The sequence below is a fragment of the Camellia sinensis genome, chromosome 13 (genome assembly GCF_055761805.1).
Source record: "Camellia sinensis isolate YWXY chromosome 13, ASM5576180v1, whole genome shotgun sequence".
In the NCBI taxonomy this organism is placed as follows: domain Eukaryota; kingdom Viridiplantae; phylum Streptophyta; class Magnoliopsida; order Ericales; family Theaceae; genus Camellia; species Camellia sinensis.
The window spans coordinates 61,360,789-61,378,829 of NC_138973.1; the positions used below are offsets into that span (position 1 = coordinate 61,360,789).

At 33.8% G+C, this 18,041-nt stretch overlaps 1 protein-coding gene and 1 pseudogene across 2 annotated transcripts; both read left to right on the top strand.

Annotated features, from left to right (window-relative positions):
• Nucleotides 1-4,893: 4,893 nt before the first annotated feature.
• Nucleotides 4,894-8,289, top strand: LOC114282405 (uncharacterized; annotated as a pseudogene).
• A 7,672-nt stretch (nt 8,290-15,961) lies between these two features.
• LOC114282418 (uncharacterized) lies at nt 15,962-17,302 on the top strand. 2 transcript variants are annotated; one of them, XR_014347990.1, is made up of 4 exons: nt 15,962-16,560; nt 16,644-16,897; nt 17,015-17,110; nt 17,203-17,302. XR_014347990.1 is itself a non-coding variant. In XM_082901048.1 (4 exons), the coding sequence occupies exons 1-4, from the start codon at nt 16,469-16,471 to the stop codon at nt 17,287-17,289; spliced, it is 342 nt and encodes a 113-aa protein (XP_082757174.1). In that variant the 5' UTR covers nt 15,962-16,468; the 3' UTR covers nt 17,290-17,302. The 2 variants fall into 2 exon arrangements, 1 of the variants encoding a protein (XP_082757174.1); XM_082901048.1 differs by having other exon boundaries at nt 16,831-16,897.
• Nucleotides 17,303-18,041: the final 739 nt, after the last annotated feature.

The window sequence follows — 18,041 nt, forward strand, 5'->3', positions numbered from 1 at the left end:
ACTCTTTCCATTCCCAACAAGGTTGAATTTCACAAACACACAGGTCTCTTCTTCTCACTACAACAAAACTGGGTTTTTACAGATTCACATTAACGACATACAGTAAATGCAAGCTGTGGTAAATAAAAACAACTCACTTTTAATGGAAGTGTGATTAAAAAAAGGGGCAAATTACACTAATGGTCCCTATAGTTTGGGACACGTGTCACTTTGGTCCTTGACTTTTCAATTTAGACACATTTGACCATGAATTTTGAATCTTGTTCTAAATAAGGACAATTGAAGATACCATTATTTAATTTCAAGGACAAAATCATCAATTTAATAAAATATAAACTAATTTGACAAAAATAAATGTCAAAAAATATTTTTAATTTTTTAATTTTTTTTTTATCCACCAATGATAAAATTATGTAAAATTGATAAAAATTAATAAAAATTACATGATTAATTTTTAAAAATTAATTTTACATGATCATTATCCAAACAAATAATAAAAATTAATTTGGTAAAAAAAATAAATAAATTTCTAAAAGATTTATCAATTTTACATAATTTTATTTTTAGTTGGTAGAAATAATTTTAAAAAATTAAAAAATATTTGTTTGACATTTATTTTTCTCAAATTAGTTTGTATTTTATCAAATTGATGATTTTACCGTTGAAAAATCTAATGATATTTTCAATTGTCCTTATTTGGAACAAAATTTAAAATTCAGGGTCAAATGTGTCACGATTGAAAAGTTAGAAACCAAAGTGACACAAACCCCAAACTATAAGGAATATTAGTGTAATTCACCCTAAAAAAAATAGATTGATATTTTAATCACACTTGATTTGATTGAGTGTGATAATATCTGTTTTTATGTCACTTGTCAATTAAGTGTGATTATATATATATATATATATTTTTAATCACACCTTTTAATTAACATGTGATTATATTTATTTTTATATCACTTTTTAATTAAATGTCATTATATATAATATTTATTTTTAATTATACTTTTTAAATAAGTGTGATTATATATGTATTTTAATCACACACCCTAAATAGGTGTGATCGTATCGATTTCATTTTATTTTAATCACACTTTTTAAATAAGTGTGATTATATATGTATTTTAATCATAGATGTGATTGAACAAAATATTTCTATTTCATTTTTATATAAAATCTGATTCCAAGTTGGCGCCTATTTTGTACCATCATTGAGAACAAACGACTCTTGCCTTTCCCAACATCAGAATCTCTTCTCCTTGCTGAAACAAAACCGTTCATTTTCTTCATCTCAGCTCCGAACCACCATTGCCTTTCCCAACAAGATTGAATCTCTTCTCCTTGCTAAAACGAAGCCGTTCATTTTCTTCATCATAGCTCCGAACCACCATTGAAGTTACTCACTCAAACCACCATTGAAGTTTGTCTTTTCAAATCAAAAATCTCTTGAAATTCTTGGTGAGTCCTCTAGTTTTTATGCCCCTTTTGTGTGTATTTTTGTTGGTATAGTAGAATCACAAATTTTGCTGAGTTTTCTTCTCTATCTATGTATTTATCCCCTTGTGGTATTGGATATGGATATGTATTTGATAAGGTTAACAGAGGGTGAAGAAGTCTACATGACTGTAGATTATAGACTATTTAATAAGCCTTAGAGGAGAGGAAAGAAATGGAGAAGGGAAAAGGAAAAACTAAGCAATCAATAAATTTATAAAAGATCCTTAGAGAATGCAACACTGGCCAGGCTTGATCCCAACATGAGTCAATCCAGATCCACAGATCAATTTGGCAGTTTCAGACTCTACCTTTAATTCTGGACAAGAAATCACAAAAGTACCTTCATATATCTTGTTTAATCTATTTTGCAGTGAATTATGTGAACCACATTTTCTATTATTATTGGTATTATTTTGTTTTGGTAATATCTGATGAAATTCCTCACAATTTTTTTTTATCTCCCCAATTCCTCTACATTTTGCTAACTGATGTAGCCCCCAGTACAACACCTTAAAAGTGCATAGAGCTCTCAGTATTTTTCTGACAAGTGAGATTTTATTAACCCGTGTACCTTAATTTGTGCTTGTTAAACCCTTTCTTGATGTTTAAATTAGAGAGCTCAGACATCAGATTAGGTTTCCTTAGGTATTAAACGGCATTTTTCTATAATGAATCTTAGGTTTGAAATAGCACATAGAGCAAGATGGTTATCTCAATCATTATTTAAAAAGCATCCAGAACATATTAGAGTTTAACATAATAAACATACACAATGCAAGCCAGACGAGAAAAAGTAACCAAACCAAACCAAACTAAACTTTGTGTCTCTATCAAGTGAGATTGGCTACATGAATCATTTTTTAGCCATTTTTCTCTGTCAAGGGCTATATGCTTGGCTCTCTAATTGAGGTGCTTTAGCCCCTCGTTATCAAATCCCACAACAACACCTACTCTACAAAACATTGACATGAGATTTTCAGTAGGACATGACTATAAGCACCAACCTGCTTATTGCAACCTTGTAGGCAACAAAATTCCCCAAGAATAAGAAATGTAAGTAAAAGAACAAATTGGTTCTACTTCAACACATTGCCACAGGGTAGCTTGATGGCTTTGTGGATTTATGGATTTTAGAGTGCTTCATAAAAGTATTAGTCATCTTATGATTTTTCATTATCAGTAGTCTAGTTTGCTATTTTTACAACATAGAATACTTCACTCCAAAGTAGTTGCCTATGAGGGACCTCCTTCAGCATCCTATATATAGAACTATTACATGTATATTAATAAATTGAATTTACATCTTTAGTCCTTAAGTAACCTCCTTAGTAAGTTGTTACTTTCAGTTAGGAGATTATTCAATCAGCTATGAAATAACTACTTCAGTATTCCATATACACGAGTATTACAGGTACGATATTAAATTTAGTTTACATATATAGTTCTTAAGTTATGTTCTAGTTCACTCTAAATTACTCAGAGCTATGAAGTAACTCCTTCAGTATCTAATTTAGATTACATGTACAGTGCTTAAGTGACCTTCTAGTATGATGCTTTTTGTACCTAGTCTACAACTTCCCTCCTAAATACATAACTATAAAGTACCTCTTTCAGTATCTTTATATATCATGTATATAAGATTGTAATTTCACACATTGATGAGACAATCAAGATATGTCTTGAAGCATATTACTTCTAAAGTGCTTAATCTTTTGCTTGGTGAAAATGTCGAAGAACCTAGAACTGATTGCCTGGGTTTTCTCCAATTTTTTTTTTTTTCCAGATAAAGGGGTGTGATTCTTCTTGATTCTGGATGTAATCGCACAATTTGTCCCTCTTTTTTCTATTATTCCTCTCCATCACCTTTCACCTTCTATTAATCACTCTTCCAATGAAGATTGTCTTAGCTCAGCTAACAGGATAGGAAGAATTTATCCATTTTTTCAACATTCAAATTGCCAAGGGAGATCACTACTATACGCATGAGAGAAGATAGAGAGGGAGAGAGTGGACAAAAGTAATGTTCTTCATAACAATAAACAAATTACAAAACACAAAACTGCTTTGAAACAAAATATGCAATTCAACTGTCCACATTAGAATTGCTCATCAAGTATCAAAATGATCTGAATAATAGAATCAGTACTAGTAGTACAATGAGATTTATCTGGTGCTTGTTACTAGAAAGCAGAAACTGTTAAGTGAAACTAAATTGTAGAATTTTACCAGATCACACTCACATAACCCTAACATGTTAGATTAAAAATATTATCTTTCCATACCCTTCATAATGGCAAACATATTGTCTCTCTCCATGGATGTGTGAATGCTTCCTCAAAGCTCCAGCATCGATAAATGTCTTCCCACAGCCTTCATAGCTACAAAGGAGCCTTAGTAGTTGGCTCTGGTTCTAGTTCTGCGGCTTCTGGCTCATTTGACTTCTCTTTCATGGCCTTCAATGTGGCCTTTAGAAAAACAGGACAAGGAGAAGTATTAAGACAAAGTCATATGACAAATCACAATAAATTGCCACAACACCCTCAGTTCATCCTACTACACCAGCCCAGGATGGCTCTCCAACCTATATGGTAATCCAGTAAGGTCACAAAAATACTAAGTAAGGACAACACCAAGGCCATCCAGCTAGACACTGACCATCTACATCTAGATTACCCCACAATGTGGTCAGAAACAGTGAGCACAAGCTCAAGCAATACTAGCATGAGCACTAATACTTCTATCCTCCACAACACCAAATTTTCGTACATAAAAAATACCAGTACTTGAATTGTAAGAAGTCCCGCCAGTAGTTGTTGCTGTTGTCCAGAACTAAGCACACTGTTGTTGTTGCTGCTGCTCTCCAGAACCAAGCACACTGTTGCTGCTCCTCTCCAGAACAATGCTGCAGCTACTAACCCAGACACCTTCTAACCTCAACAGTTACACCCAGTAAACAAACCACACCAGCTGCAGCACCTTTCACCTCAGCAGCTGCAGCACCTGATTCAAATTGATCACAAAATCATGAACTGAACAGCATCACTAGTGGCACCATATTCCAAATTTTTCTCTCCTTCATCTTGAGCTTCACCCTATCCCACCATTGTTTAGACTTTATGGAATTACTTTGGAATTGTTTAGACTTTATGGAATTATTATTTTTTCTTTTTTTGACTTTGCAATTATTCATAGATCAGATAAATTATTTGTTATAAGATCTTGTATTTTATTTATTTATTTATTTGTTGCAAGTTTGCTTGAGGCATTTAATGTTCTATCAAAGAAATTGTGCCTTCTCAATGACATTCCTTTAATGTCATCAACTGTGTAGCCTCTAGTTTATTATTTTATATTCTAATTTCTTTGTTGGTATAAGTATTAAAAAATACATTTAAAATGGACAAATCTTGGATGTTCAAGGATAGAAGATCAAAAGACTATGAGAATGGAGTTGAACAATTTCTTAATTTTGCTATGATCCTTGCAAGTGATCTTCAATCCATACGTTGTCCTTGCAAAGTCTGTGGAAACTTGAGAAACCAACCTATTCGAGAGATTAGAAATCATCTTTTTTTTAATGGTGTTGACCAAAGTTATACCACATGCATATGGCATGGAGATGCAATCACTAATAGGACATCACCATGTTTAAATGAACAAGATTTTTTCCAACAACAATTTGACCCGTCTCCCACAGACAATGTAGCTTAAACAATAGAAATGGGTCAAGATGCATACGATCATTGCACGGCTAATCCTAAAGTGTTTAAGAAATTACTTGAAGATGCCGAAAAACCATTGTATCCGGGTTGCACAAAGTTTACCAAGTTATCTACATTGGTTAAACTATATAACTTCAAAACTACAAATAGCCTATCTCACACTGGGTTTTCAGACCTACTGACGTTGTTGAGTGATATGCTGCCATTGAACAATGAAATACCATCATCCATGTATGAGGCTGGGAAGACGTTTGCTGCATTGGGAATGGGATATGGGAAAATACATGCATGTCCATATGATTGCATACTCTATAGAAAAGAGTACAAAGATACAACTTCATGTCCTACATGTGGTACATCCAGATGGAAGTTGAAGAAGAATTCCACTGAAATAAGAAAGGATGTGCCTGCAAAAGTTTTATGGTATTTTCCATCTATCCCAAGGTTTCAAAGGATGTTCCAATCAGCAAAAATAGCGAAGGATATGACATGGCATGCTCACAAAAGAGATTATGTTGGCACAATGTGTCACCCAGCAGATTCTCCATCATGGAAGTTAGTAGACCACAAGTGGCCAGATTTCATTGCAGAGCCAAGAAACCTTCGATTAGCTATTTCTACAGATGGAATAAATCCACATAGTTCCCTTAGTAGTAGGTATAGTTGTTGGCCAGTTATAATGATTACCTACAATCTTCCATCGTGGTTATGTATGAAGAAGAAATTTATGATGTTATCATTGTTAATATCAGGTCCACAACAACTTGGAAATGACATTGATGTTTACTTGGCACCACTAATTGATGATTTGAAAATGTTGTGGGAGGTAAGTGTTGAAGCTTATGGCGCTTATAAAAAAGAACACTTCAGGCTGAAAGCTATATTGTTGTGGACAATTAACGACTTTCCAGCATTAGGTAATTTGAGCGGTTGTACTGTAAGGGGATATTATGCATGTCCAATTTGCCGTGAAGGAACATGTTCTCACAGATTAAAATATGGTAAGAAGAACACATATGTTGGCCATAGAAAACTTTTTCCACGCTATCATCCATATTGGAGGCAAAAAAAAGGCTTTTAATGGTGAGCAAGAGTTTGGATTAGCTCCAATACCATTAACTGGGGAGGAGATATTAAATAAGGTTGAAGGGCTTGTAACCATATGGGGAAAGAAAAATAAAAAAACATTACATGTTGGTGGTACAAAATGTTGGAAGAAGAAATTATTAATCTTTGATCTTGAATATTGGAAGTACTTACATGTTCGACATAATTTGGATGTTATGCATATTGAGAAGAATGTGTGTGAGAGCCTCATTGGTACGTTACTTAATATTCCAGGAAAAACAAAGGATGGAATTAATTCTTGCCTTGATCTTGTAGAAATGGGTTTGCGTGAAGAACTGGCACCACAAATTAGGGAGAAGCGAACATACTTGCCTCCAGCATGTTACACATTGTCTAAGGAGGAGAAAAGAAGAGTATGTACAACATTATTGGAATTGAAGGTTCCAGAAGGACACTCTTCAAATTTGGGAGTCGTGTATCAATGCAAGATTTGAAACTTTATGGTCTAAAATCACATGATTGTCATGTATTGATGCAACAGTTACTACCTGTGGCAATACGATCTGTGTTACCTAAGCATGTGAGACATGCCATTATCAGGTTATGTTTCTTTTTCAATGCTATTTGTAGCAAAGTGGTGGATATGGGAAAATTAGATGAGATTCAAAAAGATCTTGTGGTGACATTGTGTTTGCTTGAAAAGTGCTTGCCACCTTCGTTCCTTAATATCATGGTGCATTTGACAGTGCATCTTGTTAGAGAAGTTCGACTTTGTGGACCAGTTCACTTTAGATGGATGTGCCAATTTGAGAGGTTCATGAAGATCTTAAAGGGTTATGTTCGTAATCGTAATTGTCCTGAAGGTTGCATTGCTGAAAGTTACATTGTAGAAGAAACTGTTGAGTTTTGTGCAAAGTACTTATTTGGAGTGGATGCAATCGGGATTCCTTCTAATAGGAACATGACAGATAATGATGATATAGAAATTGGAAGGCCTTTACTGTTGATCGCAATGAATGGGAGCAAACACATCGTTATGTGTTAGAAAATACAAGTGACATTCAACCATACATTGAGTAAGAATATTTCATGTACATTTTTGTTTAATTGTATTCTAACAAGTTAGTGATTTATCTCATAATATATTGCTTTATTGATGATTTGATAGGGCGCATATGGCTTGGTTGAAGCTGAAATATCATCGTCAATCACAAAGTCAAAAATGGCTACAAATTGAGCATAATAAAACATTTATGTATTGGCTTCATGAAAAGGTATTGGGGTAATTCAACATTTATCTTTTTCTAATAGCAAATATTATTAAGAAAAAGTTACCTAACTATTCAACCATATACAGGTCTCAAAGGAATTAAGTGGCCAAAATAATATCTCAAATAACCTGAAGTGGATAGCACAAGGACCTCGATTGGATGTTATTAAATTCTCTGGCTATATCATCAATGGTTGTCGTTATCACACAAAAGATCGGGATAACTCACGAGTTAGCCAAAACAGTGGAGTTAGTTTAGTGGCAACAACAATGCATGTGACAGGTTACATGGATAAGAACCCAGTGTTTACTAATATGAGTTACTATGGAGTTATTATTGAGATATGGCAACTTGACTACAATATGTTCAAGATTCCGGTATTTAAGTGTGATTGGGTTGACAACACAAAGGGAATTAAAGTAGATGAGTTGGGTTTCACATTAGTTGAGTTAGGGAAGATAGGCCATAAAGACAATCCCTTCATTTTGGCTTCCTAAGCTAAGCAAGTTTTTTATGTACAAGATCAACTTGATCCGAGATGGTCAGTTGTGCTAGAACCTCCTCAAAAACAATATTCTTGTGAAAAGGATGATGAGTTCAATGATTTTTGTATAGAGCATCATGGCTTTACAAAAGTTTTGCCAGAAGTTGAATCATTAGATGTGGTTGATGATTCTATGTCATCTTACATGCGAGGAGATTGTAAGGGAACTTGGCTCGATAATCCATGATGAAAAAAAAATGTCTTTGAAAGAATGTATGTCTAAATATTGTATTTTCATGTTAAAATGTTTGACTTATATTCATTTCCTTCATGTCTTTATATTTAATTGTCTAACTATTTGACATTTTTTTCTTAAATTTTTATTTTATTTTATTCACAGGATGGATACTTCTCATGTCCTGCCTACTGATGAAGAGGATACATGGTTACCAGCAACAGAACCAACAGAACCAACATCTAATAAAAGAAAGGCAGAGGTTCGACAACATTACCGGATGTCATAAAGGATAGGAGTTATGGTGTACGAAAAGCCATTGACTATAACGAAAATGGTCAATTGATTGGAAACAATTCAATCAAATATTCAAGCTATCATGGGGTGTTGGCTCGCACAATGATTCCGATATGCTATAAAGACTAGTTTAAGGTGTCAGCTGAACTGAAAGAAAAATTATGGAGTTGTGTGAAGGTAAGTAAGGCACTTAAACATGTATTTAAGTGCAATCAAAATTAGAATTTTAAAACATTATATTTTTTTACTACTCAGTTAACATACAAAGTGGATGAAAGAAGTAAGAAAAATGTGTTATCTTCAATTTGTTCAAAATGGAGGACATTCAAGAAAGAACTTACCAAGTACATACGTGAAAACAAGTCTAATCCTGAGATCATATCAAATCTACCAGCAATTTATGGATTCATTGAACAAACACATTGGGACTCATTTCTTGAAAGGCGACTATCAGAAGAGTTTGAGGTAAAAATAATCAAACTTTAGTTATTTAAAATGTCAGTATTAAATGCTAGACCCATCAAACTTCGTATAGTTCTGTAATAATAGTGGCATGCCCCTTGTAATCTTGTAAATTTTATGTTTTATTTTATAACTTATTCACCTAAAAAAAATATTAAATGCTATACATTTGAATTAATTTTGTGTGTTACATTTTCAAAGATTTTGAGCCAGGTTCAGAAATGGAGACGAAGTCAAAATAAGTATAACCATAGAATTAGTCGAAAGGGCTATGCTCGCTTTCAAGAAGACTATGTAAGTGGTTATAAATTTTATTATTTAATAACAATTTTGATATTATTATTTTGAAAAATTGATGTATGTTTAATTGATAGAAACGTATGACCGGATCTACTGAAGGTTTGGACAGAAGCGTTCTATGGAAAAAGGCTCGTCAAAATAAAAATGGAGAATATGATGACAAGATAATTATGGAACAAGCTGCGAGAATTGTAAGATATTTGTGTGTACTGATTGCATTTATTTTATATTATCTTTGAAAAATCTAAAAATCCCCTAGATGTTGATTTGTGATTATGTATCAATTTTAAGCAATATATAACAATCCCAATCAAACAATCAAGACAAATCGACATAATGATTTTACGTGGAAAAACCACAATTGGACACCTCCAATTGTGATAAAAAAATCACGGGCAACAGCCACAAAACAATCCACTAAGAAGATATAAAGGAATTACACAGGTATATTCTCAATTACCTAGCGAATCCATGCCCGAATTGAACCAACCTCTATGTGCCTCTTCCAACCCCGTCTTCACCTTGGAATTGTCTTGACGATGAGCCACTCCGGAATCCACCAAAGCTTCAGGCTCGAATTCTTCAGAATCCACCGAAGAACAACTCTTTTTTTTTATGTAGAATGAGCAAACAAACCTTTGATGTATACTGTTTAAACCATGGGTTGAATACTGAATGAAAAAATCAAAGAAAACTAGCAAAATATCTCCAGATATAAACCTTAGAATCCAAAAAAAAGATCTGGAGGACTTGTCCAAGTTTTGGGAGAAAACCAACTACTTATAGAAAACCAAAGTAATCTTAGTTTTGGAAGAAAACCAATTCCTTATAAAAATCCAAGAATCTGTGTTCGCGTGGTCCGCTCGAGCCTGAAAATTCCCGCTCGAGCGGAGGCTTCAAAATTGTGTGATTCATATAGGCTTCACGCTCGAGCGGAAGTTTCCACGCTCGAGCGTCGAATCACACCATCTAGTACTTTTTCAGGAAAAACAAAGATGCTGTAAGCTTGCAATCCCCGCTCGAGCGGGACGACCAAAATTGAAAAATCTAGAAAACTAGATCCTGTTACAACCTCGGTTTTGATCCATGAAAATTGGCAAAGGCACGATTCGGGTTGGATTCACATCTAAACACTCATAGCCTCACTGAAATAAAAATGCGAAAACAAATACAACTGAAAGGAGTTTTGTCAAACGGGGTAGCCAAGAATAAAACCTAACAATCTCCCCCTTTGGCAATGCCGTGACAAAACACACCTAACAAATAAAATCCTAAACACCCCAACCCATTACAGCCAACAAAACCTAACTTCTTTCTCAAGGTCTTGATCTGCAAAACAGTTATTAGTGCCACAATCTCCAAAACAACTATTAGTTCCACAAGAGTATATGAAAAAGCAATAGACATATGACACGATTATCTTGAAACATGAGATGGAAAACATGAATAGATGAAAACTAAGACTCATGAAAAAAAACTCTCAAACAACAAAAGCAAGATCACAAACCAACCCAAGTCAAGATGAACCAAACTCCCTCTCACTAAAAGCAACCACAAACATTGAAAACAGTGAACAAGAAGAAAACGGCAAAAATAATATGGTGAAGCAAGCAAGGAATTTCAGATTTGTACCTTAAAACACACAAGATTATCCAAGAAGCACAATTACTAGTAAACACAATGTGCACAGTCTGTAGAAAATTCCTCATGAAAGAAAGTGATGCATTATGTGAAAAGCATAGATCCCATGAGAAAAGTGTGTATGTGACTCTTGGAGTTCGACAAACACTAGATTCAATCCTAGTAGTGATCTGAAAGTTGGACCTCTGGCAAGAGAATCTAAGCACAACACAGGAAAGTCAAATCACTAGGAATCAAGGGGTATTTGGTGAGTAAAGGCGGAGGCTCCTCCTCAATCAATGAATCTTTTTTTTTCTTTCTTTCTTTTTTTTGCACATTTTTTCTTTTGCGCATTTTTTTTTTTTTGCATATTTTTTCTTCTTCTCTTTCTTTTTCTTTTTCTTTTTCTTTTGCACACTCATTGGCGGCTGACACGCTCAAGAGTATGGAAACCGAACCAGAAAAGCATGGATATAATAAGGATGGCCTGGTTGGTGACTCTGAGGTAGCCTTTTCCTCATGGCTAGACTACAAAGAATAGAGAGGAGAGCCGTGGAGATGCAAAAAGATGGAAGGTGGTTAAGAGACTCAACATCACCCATGATATGCTAGTATAGATCAATTCATCTAGAAACGCAAAAGATACAATGCCAGAAGTCCATAGAAAAAAAAAATCACTAAGGCGGAAGACTCCAAAATTTGCTAAACCAAGAGTGTGTACAGAATGAGACATACTCATCAAAAAACACGCACTCCAAAATGAGTAATGACCACAGAAAGCACACATATATTAACATGTAATGGATATTCTCGTCAATTCCAATATGCACCAAGGACTACTCAAAAATTTCAAGCTTGCAAAACTATACTAAGAAAATCTTTTTGGGATTTTTTTTTTTCAATTTTTTTTTTAACTAAAGCAAGACCAAAAAAAAAAATGAACGAACACACATGAATGAAAAAAAAAAAACACACAAAAACCCAAAAACTAAAATGAAAAAACAAATTAACACAAGTCAAGTTTTCTCACCCAAACCGCTTTAGTATAAACAAAGTTGTGAGCATTACGGTTCTTGGGTGGTGTCTTGACGTTGTGGTTCCCTTTTCTTTCAATGGGAACCCGTCTCGACTGGGTTTCCAACAGCCTATTTTTAGGTCTAGGCAAATATACTCTCCCATGCAACTTATAACAATAAGGGCGAATATGACCATGCATACCACAATGATGACAAATAAAAACAGAGTGTATCTTATATTCTTTGGCCTTACCAACCTAGGAAGTTTGAGAAGTCCACCCTCATGTTGAATTTTTTGTCCTCCCTTTCCTTGAGTTCTTGTATCATGAGATATAGATGCACTCTGTTTTTGCTCTTTCTTACCACCAAAGCTAATGCCACTCCTGTCAGAACAAATTTGTTGAGAACCAATGATATTGTCCATAGTCTTTGATCTTTTGTTCCAAAGTCCAATGGTTGCCATAGCACACTTGAGCTCTTTCTCTTTTTTGATCATTAGTTCTTCCAAAGCAACTTGAGACATCTCAAGAGTTTCAATTTTTTTTCATATGTTGCATAGATTTGCTGTAGCTCATTCCTCTCTGTCTCACAAGTCAAAAGTTTTGCACAAAGAGCTTTTCGATCATTAGCTATCTTAAGGGCATCATTCCTAGCCTCGGAAATCTCTTTCTTTAATTTGACATTCTCACTTTCACATGCTTTGAGTTTCATAGTGAGTTTGTCATTCAATTTGGATAAGTTAAGAGACTCCTTACACAACTTTTCATAAGCTTGCTCAAGCTTTTCATCATCACTTCCCGAGGATTCATCATTAGTGGCATTCTCAACCGGGTTCTTCGGATACTCTATTTGTCCTTCAGTTTCAGAAGCCGCCATGAAAGCAAGGAATTGTTTATGTCCTCCTTCGCCTTGATCTTCGATGTCACTTTCATCTTCATCAGATTTTGATTCATCATCCCAAGTGATAGCGATGGCTTTTTTCTTCTTCAAACGAGTGGGGCATTCTGAAGCAAAGTGGCCAAATCCTTGGCATTCATAGCATTGGACTCTTTCAGAGTTCCCTTGTATCTTTCCTTTCTCCTTCTTAGCTATAGAATTAATTTTGAGTTTATCTTTGCCTTTAGATTTATGAGTATGAGTAGATTCTAAAAGTTTAGGATTCTTTTTCAAAAAAGATTTTTTAAATTGTTTAACAAAAGCAGCCGTAATCTTGGAATCTATCTCACAATCCTCATCAGAATCCTCTCCAACTCTATGAGCACTACTAAAAGCAATATCTTTTTGTTTCTTTTTGAAATTCTTATGTCCCTCATAAGTTTGGAGATTTCCAACCAACTGATCAAGCTTGAGGTTGTCAACATTTTGAGCCTCCTCAATAGCCGTAACTTTTGGTTGGAACGATCGGGCAATGATCTCAAAAATTTTCCCACAACTTTGGATTCTGGTATTTTTTCACCTAAATTGAAGCTGGAATTTACAATGTCACTCAACTTCGCATAAAATTCATCAAAGGTCTCATTATCTTTCATTGAAAGGTTTTCGAAACTAGACGTGAAACTTTGAAGTTTTGAGCGTTTAACAGAAGGAGTACCCTTATAAATATTTTGTAAGATATCCCAAGCCTCTTTTGCGACTTCACAATTGCAAATTCGACTAAACTCTTCAGGTGTGACAGTGCAAAAGAGAGAATTGATAGCTTTACTATTCCAGCTACTATTTTGGTAATCAATTGTGTCCCACTTTTCAATTGGTTTGGGGAAAGTTACTCTATCAACGGTAATTGTTGGTTCGGTCCACCCATTTATGACAGATTGCCAAACTTTTTCATCAATAGATTTTAAAAACGATCTCATCCGAGCTTTCCAAAACGAATAATTAGATCTGTCAAGTAGGGGTGGTCGAACCATAGAATTTTCCTCACGAATTGAATCCATTATCACAAATCAAACAAGATCTCATTCTAAAAGAATGTTTTTTTAAAAAAAAAATAGAACGACCTGTTCTGATACCAATTGAAAAATCTAGAAATCCCCTAGATGTTGATTTGTGATTATATATCAATTTTAAGCAATATATAACAATCCTAATCAAACAATCAAGACAAATCGACACAACGATTTTACGTGGAAAAACCACAATTGGACACCTCTAATTGTGATAAAAAAATCACGGGTAACAGCCACAAAACAATCCACTAAGAAGATATAAAAGAATTACACAGGTATACTCTCAATTACCTAGCGAATCCACGCCTGAATTGAACTAACTTCTATGTGCCTCTTCCAACCTTGTCTTTACCTCGGAATTGTCTTGATGATGAGCCACTCCGAAATCCACCAAAGCTTCAGGCTCGAATTCTTCAGAATCCACTGAAGAATAACTCTTTTTTTTTTCTTTTTTGTGTATAGAATGAACAAATAAACCTTTGATGTATACTGTTTAAACCATGAATTGAATACTCAATGAAAACATCAAAGAAAACTAGCAAAATATCCCCAGATATAAACCTTAGAATTCAAAAAGAAGATCTGAAGGACTTGTCCAAGTTTTGGGAGAAAACCAACTACTTATAGAAAACCAAAGTAATCCTAGTTTTGAAAGAAAACCAATTCCTTATAGAAATCCAAGAATCTGTGTTCACGCGGTCCGCTCGGGCGTGGGAATTCCCGCTCGAGCAGAGGCTTCAAAATTGTGTGATTCATATAGGCTTCACGCTCGAGTGGAAGTTTCCACGCTTGAGCGTCGAATCACACCATCTAGTACTTTTTCAGGCGAAACAGAGATGCTATGAGCTTGGAATCCCCGCTCGAGCGTCACTTTCCCCGCTCGAGTGGGACGACCAAAATTGGAAAATCTGGAAAACTAGATCCTGTTACAACCTCGGTTTTGATCCATGGAAATTAACAAAGGCACGATTCGGGTTGGATTCGCATCTAAACACTCATAGCCTCATTGAAATAAAAATGCGAAAACAAATACAACTGAAAGAAGTTTTGTCAAACGGGGTTACCAAGAATAAAACCTAACAATCTTAACTGTTCATCTTTCTTATATAGTAATGTAATATTGTAGGATGAGTTGATCAAACAAAAAAGTGATGGGAGTTTAAAGATTGAAGGATGCAATGACATTCTTACTATGGCATTGGATACTCCTGAATCTTCTAGTCGAGTAAGGGGTGTAGGAAATTCTGTCACACCTAGCACCTACTTTCACTTGCCTAGACGTGGGAATCGGTCACATTGGGAGAAGAAGTGTAATGATCTTGAGGCAATGGTGGTACAATTGCAAGCTAGGCTTAGTGCAGTGGAACAACAAATACCATATACACAAGAATCTGAACATGTTAGTTCAAACATCTTGAGAAGTGGTTATGAAGGAAATTTTCAGCCTGATTTTTTCTCTTAACAGAAAACAGAGTGAGAACTAAGGATGACATTCCACTGCAAGCTCTTACCCAAAAGATTATAAAGGTGTGTAGCATTTAGAACACCTAAAGTTGTTATATTTTCTAATACTGTTAGTAATTTTATTAGTGCTTTTTTTGTTATCTGTGTGTTTGTTATAGAGCAAATGTTCAAACACATTGAAAAGTGGTGGTAGAGGTAATTTTCAGCATGATTCTTTATTAGCAAAAAATATGGTAAGAACTAAGGACGACATTTCACCTCAAGATCCTAAACAAAATAAGAGAAAGGTGTATAGTTTTTATCTATTGATATTATAATTTCTAATATCGTTAGTGATATTATTAGAAGATACATTTTTAACTTTGTGTTATAGGGCAAACCATGTAAACTCGCGATAGGTTCCATTGAAAATATTGTTGCTCATGGTACGATGTATAAGAGAATTGAACACAATGAAGCCATTCATACGGTGCCATTAGGAGAATCCAATGTGCGTGTGTCTGTTGAAGTTGTTATTCAAAAAGATGCCCCTCTTCCTATACCTATCCCAGATTATTGTTGGAGAAGTAGTGGGATTTTTTGTTACTTGGCCCAAAAATCTTGTATTGGTCGATGATGAAGTAAAATATTCAAACTTAGAAACTTTATTACAATTTCTTAAAGTTAAAGTTGACTTATATTTGTTTATTTTGAAAATTTTAAACTTAGGGAGCTTCAATTAATGTTGAATGTGGAAAATATCAAGAGTCCATTCAATCTTTTGTTTCATTAGTTGAGCATATCAAGTATGATGAAGCCATAGACATTCCACTAGAGAAAGACATTTTGGGAGGAGATCAATATCCAACTTCAAAGAGTAGACATGGAGTACATATGTCATGTAAACGAATTATCTGTTACATGTATCATGTTGTACATAAGGTAAGGAAAATTTGCTACATCAATAGTTATTTCTACAGATTTTATGAATTACGAATTTAATTAAAATTTGTTTATTTTATTAGTCATCTCTATCAAGTGTTGAAGGCTTCCAATTGGAGGAAACAATTTGTATTTGTTAACCCTTGTGTCATTAGTGGAAAAACTATGGCTGGGGTGAAATCAAAATCAGTGTTGCTTGCAAGAAGATTAGAGGAGGCTATGCTAGAACAATTGATTTTAATTCCTTATAATATTAGGTAATTATCTAAAACTATTTATTTCATGTGTTCAAATGATAATAAACTTATTAAGCTTATATTTGTGACTTGTTCAATTGTAGGTACCATTAGATATTGTTAGTCATTGATCTAACATTGATGATTGTGTACTTGCTTGATCCGATTAATTCTAAAATAAACACAAGCTTTGAAATTGTAATAAACACGGAAGTTTGGCTAGTTTGTACATTTTTAAGCAATTTGAGTTACTCTAAAAATATTTTGACATCTAGAATTTCTTTTGTAAAGTGCTTTGAAAATTTATGAAACTACCCAAAGGAGGAGGAGGACCAATCCAGTTTGGAAAGTAGTTCAGGTAATCAATATCATTTTCTCTAATTTTATCATAGTTATATTTATGCTAATAATTGTTCAGCTTGATCATAACACTCTATATATAGTTTCTAATAATAATGAAAATGTTTTTATGTAGTCCCCGCAACAACCTACAAACGTGGAATGTGGGTTTCATGTAATGCGGTATATGAAAGACCTCATTAGAGATCAAAGCATCCTAAGAAAACAAAATGTGAGATAAATTCTAAACTTTTATTACTATTATATTCATGATACTTGTACATCTTCTTCATTATCTAATTGTTTGTAAATAACCTCTTGCAGTTCAATGGAAAAAAGACTTACACGGAAATTGAACTTGATGAAGTGCGAGTTGAATGGATTAATTTCGTACTAAAGAATATGATTTGAAATCCAATGTAAGTATGATATAACTTCCGTTCTTTAAATTACTAATCAAAAATTTCTTTAGTTGGTAAAGAATATATAATCACTTCAAGATTTCATTTTAGATTTGTTGATTCTATGTATATTTGGTTTTATGACTTTAAAATATCTTCTCATACATTGAAGATTTTCATTTTGGATTTATTGATTCTATGTATATGTCATATTTATATATGGTAATCCAAACATTTTATATTAGTAACAATCAAAATTGTTATTCCTTTTCTATTGATGCAGGAGATGAAGAGTCAGTGTGATGAGAAAATGTTCGATTTTTGTTTTTTTTGTAAGTCTCTACAAAAATATTAAGTTTATTCATATGCTTCTAGTGGTTTCGGAATTAATTTGTGTTTTTATTTTTCAGGTCAGAAATTTCTTGGAAAAATGCAAAATATGGTCAAAGAATTCAACAACTTAGTTTTTTCAAGTTTTTTTTTTAATATATATAAGCACAGTTAAAAACTTTTTACTAATTCCTTTGTATATACTTTTTGAACATTTAGCTTTGATTTATGAAATATATGACGTTATTCCATTCAATATATGGTTGTGATTCAAAATATAGTGTATAGTGTGTATTACATTCTTCAAATGCATATAACATGTGATGTTATCTGATTATTAATCACGTGTTTTATTAGATATTAATCACACTTAAAATTTGTGATCTAAATGTTTATTATCACATGTTTTATTAGTTATTAATCGCACTTAAA